The sequence below is a fragment of the Eumetopias jubatus genome, unplaced genomic scaffold, assembly GCF_037043125.1.
Source record: "Eumetopias jubatus isolate StellerSeaLion01/CBP00866 unplaced genomic scaffold, mEumJub1_p1.0 scaffold_12, whole genome shotgun sequence".
In the NCBI taxonomy this organism is placed as follows: Eukaryota; Metazoa; Chordata; class Mammalia; order Carnivora; family Otariidae; genus Eumetopias; species Eumetopias jubatus.
The window spans coordinates 12,971,296-12,979,141 of NW_028274818.1; the positions used below are offsets into that span (position 1 = coordinate 12,971,296).

Consider the following 7,846-nt stretch of genomic DNA (forward strand, 5'->3'; position numbering starts at 1 on the left):
GGGATTGACAGTGGACCCTGTGCTGTAACTCGGGGGCTTAAGGATAAGAAGGGGAAAGAGAAAAAAGAAGGAAGTAGCAGGAAAGGGAGGAAAGGGAGAAAGTACTCCAGCCCTGGCACAGTGCCTCCTTTTATAAATATTAACTGTCTCAATAGTCTACAGCAGTACGAGAGACTGGAAAAAGAAAATGGCAAATAATCCAAGGCGGTTGAAAGCCCCAATCACTAACAGCTGACCCGGGAAAGTACTAAATGATTTGTCTCTAGCAGAAAACTTACCTTACTAACTTGCTCTGTTTAAACTTGAGGGAGAACAATGAGGGGGTCGGGGTGGTAGCAAGGGTTGCAATGGATGGAGAGAATGGTGTGGATGGAGGGATGGCCCAGTGGTGGGACACAAGGGCCATCACCGAGGACGATGGGTCAATGATCGAAAAAGAGAAGACACGGTGGGGAAGGCCGTGTGTCCACAGCCGCGGGGTTAGAAAGGGGAGGGTCGTCCTCTCCGAGACCACTGAGCCCCACCGAGGCCCAGCGACTCCTCCACTAGGGCAACACTAGGGGACCGAAGGGGAGGACGATTCCCAAGCAGAAAACTAGGACGTAAAACTGTAATCCACCTGAGCCGTGCAGGAAGATCAGAGAGGCGCTGTGCCTCCCAGCCGGCGACACTACGCAACGCTGCAACCGAACTGAACCCGACGTAGCCGCCATCGCTGCCGCCCGAGGAGTTCCGTGGGTCCCGCCCCTCCGCCGCCCCGCGGGCCCGCGCACGTAGGCACGCAGGGGCGGGGGCGCGCGCCTGGAGACGCGCATGCGCGGTGGGGCCGGTGCGGTCCTGACTCGGGGTCAAGTCTGAGGCAGTTCTTGTTGCCTTGAGAGTTTGGTTTTGCAGAGGGTGGTTTTGTGCAGGTGACAGCTTCGGTAAGCCTAATGGGTATATTTATTTGCTGTATGATTTTTAACTGCAACCCTGAAATTAAGGATTGCCTTTTTATTTCGAGTAATATTGGTGTTATTATGTTCAAAATTTAGCAGGTATAATCATATTTTACCTTCCACTTTGGGCCTTGAACCGGATGTTTGTAGCTTTTTATATACAAAATAAGACAACTATATAATAACTCTGTAGTTTTAAAAAATAGTTTACACAGCAGATCTAAGGAGGTGCCATTTCCCACCCATTAAGATGGTTATTATTTGAAAAACAAAATAAATGTTGGTGATAATGTGGAGAAATTGGAACCCTTGTGCACTGCCAATGAGAATGTAAAATGGCGCAGCAGCTGTGGAAGCAGTTTAGTTGTTCCTCAAGAAGTTAAATGATTACCATATGATGTAGCGATTCTACTTTTAGTTATATATGAAGAAATGAAAGCAGGAACTCGAACAGATATTTGTACACCAGTGTTCATTATTCACAACAGCCAAAAGGTAGAAGCAGCCCAACCGGCTGTCAGTGGATGGATGGAAAACAAAGTATGTGTGCGTACAATGAAGTATTATTCAGCCTTAAAAAGGAATGAAATTCTGATACATGCTGCAGCATATATGAACACTGAAGACAGTATGCCAAGTGGAATACGCCAGACACGGAAGGATAAATATTGTATGATTTCACTTAGATGAGTTACGTAGGATAGGCAAATTCCTAAGGACATAAGGTAAGGTAGCAATTACCAAAAGCAAAGGGGAAGGGGGAATGAGGAGATGGTGTTTAATGGGCATAGGGTTTCTGTTTGGGATGATGAAATATTTCTGGAAATAGTGATGATGATGGTCGTACAGCATTGCAAATATACGTATTGTTACTGAACTCACACTTAAAACTGGTTAAAATGGTACATTTTATGTTATGTACATTTTATCACAATTTTTAAATTACTAAAAACAAATGGAGTCACCTTCTATATAAAGACCTAGCCATAGACATCTTTTAATGCTGAGGGCTGGAGACCCAAAAAATGGCTCTTTCCTTATGTAAAATTCATCAAACAACCGAGTAGAACTTTAAGTGCCATTAAACACCAGTCTTCCATTCATTGTAGTTTGCATCATGTTTAAGCAATTCCAACTTATCTTTTATTTGTTCATGGTACTCACCCTACTCCCAAGTGACTAAGTTGCTTAACATCATGGGTTAGTTGCCAAGATAAGCTCTATGCTATCACAGTGTTGGACCAATGCTGTCCATGGGAATGGGCCTGCATGCCTTTGGTTCACTAGATCCAAAAGGAACTCTGAGTCATTTCACTAAAGCCTCTAGATCTTCAGCTGAGAGTCCTGAGAATGAAGTCATTTGAGAGGACAGAGTGGGGTGGACTGACCTCTGATAACCAATTCTTAATACTTCTATCTTTAGGCCTGCCTTCCACACATGAATTCTTGATAACTTTCCAGAGCCAGGTGAAAAGAGGCCAATGTTATACTAGGCGAAACCACTTGGAGATATGCCAGGTAAGTCTTCAAGTTCTGCTCTTAGAACTCCATTACTGCCAGACAACCTGGCTGCACATCATCCCATGCTTTGAGATAGCAGAAAATCAGAAACATAATTATTTGCTAATGTATTGTAGCTAATATATATTATTAATAGGGATACTACACAGCTGAAATTCATTGGGACTTAGTAAGTGCCAAGTGTTGTCATAAGTAAATTCCCATAAAACTCTGTACTATTGCTTTCTGTTTTTGCCAGTTTAGCTCAAAGAGGTAAGGAACTTGGCCGAAGAGCATCCTGCCAGTCGTTTGTAGAGCCTGGGCTCACATATTGGGCCTGACTCCAAAGTCCAGGTCCTTAACTCTTACACATTTACACATGAGCTCACAAAAATAAGACAGGGCATGCCCCAACTATTTCATTTCAAAAGCAAAACAAAACAAAAACCCCCAAACTCCGAAATACTTCTGGGATTTGGACTGTAGCCCTTTAGAGTCTCTACTGATTAGGAGTTCTTACTAATCAGTTACTTCAGATTTCCCCAAGTCTCCTGGTATTAGCTCCTGGTTTGTTTCTCTACCTGAATGAAAACCATTTTAAGCAGATAGAAGAGCAGTCCCGGAAGGTTGGGATTCTGAGTTTCACCTAGAACTTGAGTCTTCCCAGATTCAGGATCCTTATTAGAATAAACCCAGATTTTCCCGAACCTAATCAAAGTGCTCTTTTATTTCCAGTGATTTAAGTGCTTAGCTATTATTGCTATTCCTTTCATCTTATTTATAGAACAAACAGGAGGTTTTAGATTACTATATTTAGAAGTGCCATCTGGTAGGCAAACTATTGAACAAAAATGTTTTGTTCCTTTCATGTAACTACATTACTTTGAAATGTAATTAAGTCTCAGAATGGTTGTTTGCTTCTTTTATGGTGGATCTTTTGCCCTATTGAACTGGGGGAAAAATTCTTCCTGGTAGATTTTATTCATGCATTCTTTTACTCTTTGTGTCTCTTAATTTTTTTGTTGTTACTCATTTGCTTTTAGACAGTCTATTTGCCCATTATTGATGTACTCCACTTTTGGTAACTTCAGTGTCTAAACTAAAAAAAAGCTAGTAGACAAAATAAAAGTAAGAAAAACACAAAACTCCATTTTTGTAGGGTTTTGATATCTACTGAAATCTAAAGATACAAAGGCAAGGTCATTATCTAGTTTGCTGTTACACTGTGTGTTTAGAAACTCTTGTTGGCTTAAAAAAATGATTGAAAGACTAGTCATTGACAGTAGTATGTTTGGTACTTTCAAATGATTTCAGTTAAGTGAAGTTTCATTCACCGTACAGACAGTGTGCAGTTATGCATCTTGTTTTCCTGGTTCTTGAGCATCAAATTGTATCCTCTCCATTGGTTTGTTTTCATCTGTTGAGTTACTTAAAAGAACAGAGAAACACATGAATGTAAATAATACATACACTTCAGACACAATGTCTCAGCATTAGGTAATTTTAAAAATATTATAAATTAACAAAGTAAAGTCCTTTATATCTTCCCCTTATACATTTATGAAAGAAAAACTAGAAAACACTTTAACGTCCTGAATTCTTAGGAAACAGTAAAACTGAACTCCAGAAAGGAACAGTCGTTTTGAGTTTATAAACTTTAATACAGCCATTGCTTCAGTTCTAGGGAGCTTAAACTTGTGTTTGTTATTCTAGACACAGTCTTTCTAGGTACAGATGAGAGGAGTCCCCCTACTTCTACTAAATCTGCAAGGCATAGTTGGGGCTTTTTTAGAGCAGATAGGTTGGTTACCTGGGGCATTGTGAGCTGGGCTAAGGCAGTACGGGGGAGGTGGGGACATGAGACTTTCAAATAATGACTAAATACAGTTTTGGAACATGGGTACTTATCACTTCTGCTGCGCTGTTAACAAAGTGATTTCCACCAATAGAGTGTGCAGGCCCTGGATGAAGACTGCAGAAGTTCCTCCTTTGAACGTAGGCTGGGTGGTCAGCATCCATACCTGGACGCCCACCCGTGTTCTCTGTATTGTCATGGGACTCTTTAGGAAAGGGATTGTCTTCCTTTTGAGCACCTCCCATGACCGGTTCTCATATTACCAAGCTACTCTCTTATTCCATTTTCTCTAAGTCCTCGTAGTAGTCTTGCGGTCCCTCCATTGGTCTTCATATTGCTTAGGTACTTTAGAATCCATTCTTTGCTCTCCTACCACAGACCTTGATAGATCTTCAAATTCAGAGCAATAAGTACTGGCAACTCCTCACGAGATCTTGTTTCCTTGAGGGAAGTGAAGGTTAAATCTTCAAACCCTCCCATTTGCTGAGGGGACTCTGTTGCATTCCATACATCTATTACAAAGAAAAGGAAGAAAAGCAAAAAGAATTAATTTCCCTATCAATATAGTCTGAACGTCTGTATCCTGCTACATTCAGTTAAGAGGAGATGAAATATATATGTAATTGTAATAGTATGCAGTAAGAAGAATTTTTAAATGATAATAAGGAGTTCCTTCCTGTTCCAGCTTCAGGAATTACAAGGTGACATTAGACGGGCCATTTGTCTCTTGAACGTGTTTCTCCAACTGTGAAATAAAGGAGTAGGGCTTGATAAGCTTACAAGTTCTATGATTCTAGGATCATGAAAGTCTAAATATGGAACACTTGGTATTTTTATAAATGCATCTCTGATATTTAATTCTCCTCACAAAATTATGGCTCAACGCTCTTAATTATTCTGCACAAACTCCTGTTTGGTAGTATCAGAAAGATCAGCCATTATGATTGTCCTCCCTCATGTGACTGACTTTAGCGCCCTCCCTCTCTCTTACTTACCCTGTTGGTTAGTAAAAGCCAGTGGGCACAAAAGAGTTGAAAAGGGAATTTCAAAAAAATGACTAGATAATACAAATCAATCTTTGCAATTTAAAAAGTAAGTGTAATTTATTCCAAAGTGGATTCTTTCAGAATATATATGTGTAAACACAAGTGTGTATATCTATCTGTCTCTTTCCCTATATCATTGACCAATAGGAAATATTTTATGTAAAGTATGACAGCAGATTTCCTATTGTCATATCTGTATTTTATTAAGAAAATAAAAGAGCTTTGTAAAATTCTCCTTAATTTACATTCTAAAAGCAAATAGCATTCCTTTGTATTATTATACTTTCAGAAAATTTACTTTCTTATAAAATGCTGGCAAAATGTCAGTCTTTAAGAGCAAATTTTCTTTATATAGGTTAAAAATGGATGCAAGTGTATATATACAAAATAACTGAAAGCAGGGTCTTGAAGAGATATTTGCACATCCCTGTTTATAGTAGTGTTACTTATAATAGCCAAGTAATAGAAGCAACCCAAATTCCATCAAGAGTTGAGTGGACAGATAGACAAAGTGTGGTATATACATACAATGGAATATATCCAGCTTTAAAAAGCAAGGAAATTTTGCCACGTGCTAAAACATGAAGGAACCTTGAGAACATTATGCTAAGTAAAATAAGCTAGTCGTAAAAGGACAGATATTGCATGATTCTGCTTGTATGACATATCTAGAGTAGTCAAGTTTATAGAAAGAGAAAGTAGAAGGGTGGTTACCAGGGGAAAGGGAAGGAGTTATTTAATGGGTACAGAGTTTCAGATAGAGTTTCATATTTAAGAGATGAAAATGTTCTGTTTTACAACAATGTGACTATACTTAACACTGCCGAATGGTACACTCACAAATGGTTAAGATGGAAAATTTTGTTGTTAAATGCTTTCTATCCCAATAGGTAAATGGATGCAAGTGACAAAATAGGAGTTTCAAGGAGTGGATTATTCAGAATGTTAATTTAGCATTTTTTATACATTTTCATTTGTATACATTAGTTTCATTTGCCTTTACAGAGGTTAACAGAGTAAAAGAATGTAAGCGAAGATAAAGATCTTTATTAAACCGTGTTGAAAATCTGAAATTCCACCAACAGTACCAATCTAATTATAGACAAAATTGTCAGTCTTCTGGGGTGACAGGTGCAGTGGATAGGAAGTAGGGAACCTAAGTGTGAATACTTATTCTGCTGGCCCTGTGATCTCATAAGCTGCACTTTCTTAAGGGCAAGAACTATTTTACTTATCTTTGTATTCTCTTGAAATACCTACCAGAATTATAAATATTACTTGTTGGAATTAAAGTATGCTTTTAATTGAGTTATATTTTGAAGAAAAGGGGTGAATGAAGAGTGAAACTCTACACTCCTTTAGGCACCTGCTTGTCATTGGCCATATTGGCAGTAGCTAGAGGTGGACAGGCCAAGACTTGAAGTAAACCAGACAGGGCCAGCGTCAGGATCACAATATTAGGACTGGTTTCCACCTTCACTTGCGAGGCAGAATTCTTTGAAAAACACAAAGCCTATTCTCAAGAAATCTTGTGGTGGGAATCAGACAAAACTAGGACATGATACTGAGTGAAAAGAAGGAGTAGGTAATAAAGGACAAGGAAAAGAAACAGCCTTAATCCAGGAAGGCCAGTTGCTTAAAATGTGGCATGTGTGATTGGAGGACTGAAATCAGCCAGCGCATGAAGAGAGGATGTTGTCCTATGGCAAGTCTATTGATTTGATGGTAGTGAGGGTGGTGAGGGCATGTTCATGGTGTCCTTTAAGATTCAGCTTAAAGTTATGGACCATCTTAAAAGAAAGGGACAGACACCAACACACACACAGACACACACACACACACACCATTTTGAACGTACTTTAGAGGTATTGTGAACCCACCAAAGGACGCCCTAGAAATGTGTGGATCGCAGGCATGACCCTGCTTCAGGCTTCTGTATTTTTGAAAGCAACAACACATACAATTGCCACAGGTTCACTCCAGTTCCCAACAAGCAAGACTTTTAGTGGACCCTTTGCCTTAAACCCTCAGCCAAACCAAAGCAATGCTATTTACCTGGTCTATCTACCGTGTCATCCAGTTCAGTTGGTAGGAGAAAAATAATTAACTTCTATAGTGATTGTCTCCAAAATTTTTCCACTATATGCCCCATCAGTAAATTGTTTTTTATCAAATTTCTTATATGTGCATATTTATTTATTTGTTTTATGAATGCACTATTTAGTGATATATTCTGTACATACAAAACAAATTTAAAGTAGAAATTTAAAAGCATGGGATAAAAATAAGATATCAAGAAGTTTCAATATTTTCTTTCCACATTCCAAAAGATTGTCTTATCTTGTACACTCTTGAGGTAAAATTACCCTGTTTAGAAAATACTATTCTTTAGGATAATTCTTGCAAATCCACACATGGAAACAACACGCAAATGGGGTTATTTTTATAGTAATGCCTCATTTTAAGAAAGTATGATATTCGTGTCAAAGTCTAAATTTACAAGATAA

At 38.9% G+C, this 7,846-nt stretch overlaps 1 protein-coding gene across 1 annotated transcript in view; it reads right to left on the reverse strand.

Moving 5' to 3' along the window:
- The window catches only part of LYPLAL1 (lysophospholipase like 1), a 34,808-nt gene extending 34,073 nt beyond the window's left edge, over positions 1-735 (reverse strand). The window contains exon 1 of the mRNA XM_028104773.2: positions 620-735. Within this exon, the coding sequence (XP_027960574.1) occupies positions 620-713 (94 nt within the window). The 5' untranslated portion in view covers positions 714-735. The remainder of the gene's footprint in view (positions 1-619) is intronic.
- Between the last annotated feature and the right edge of the window lie 7,111 nt (positions 736-7,846).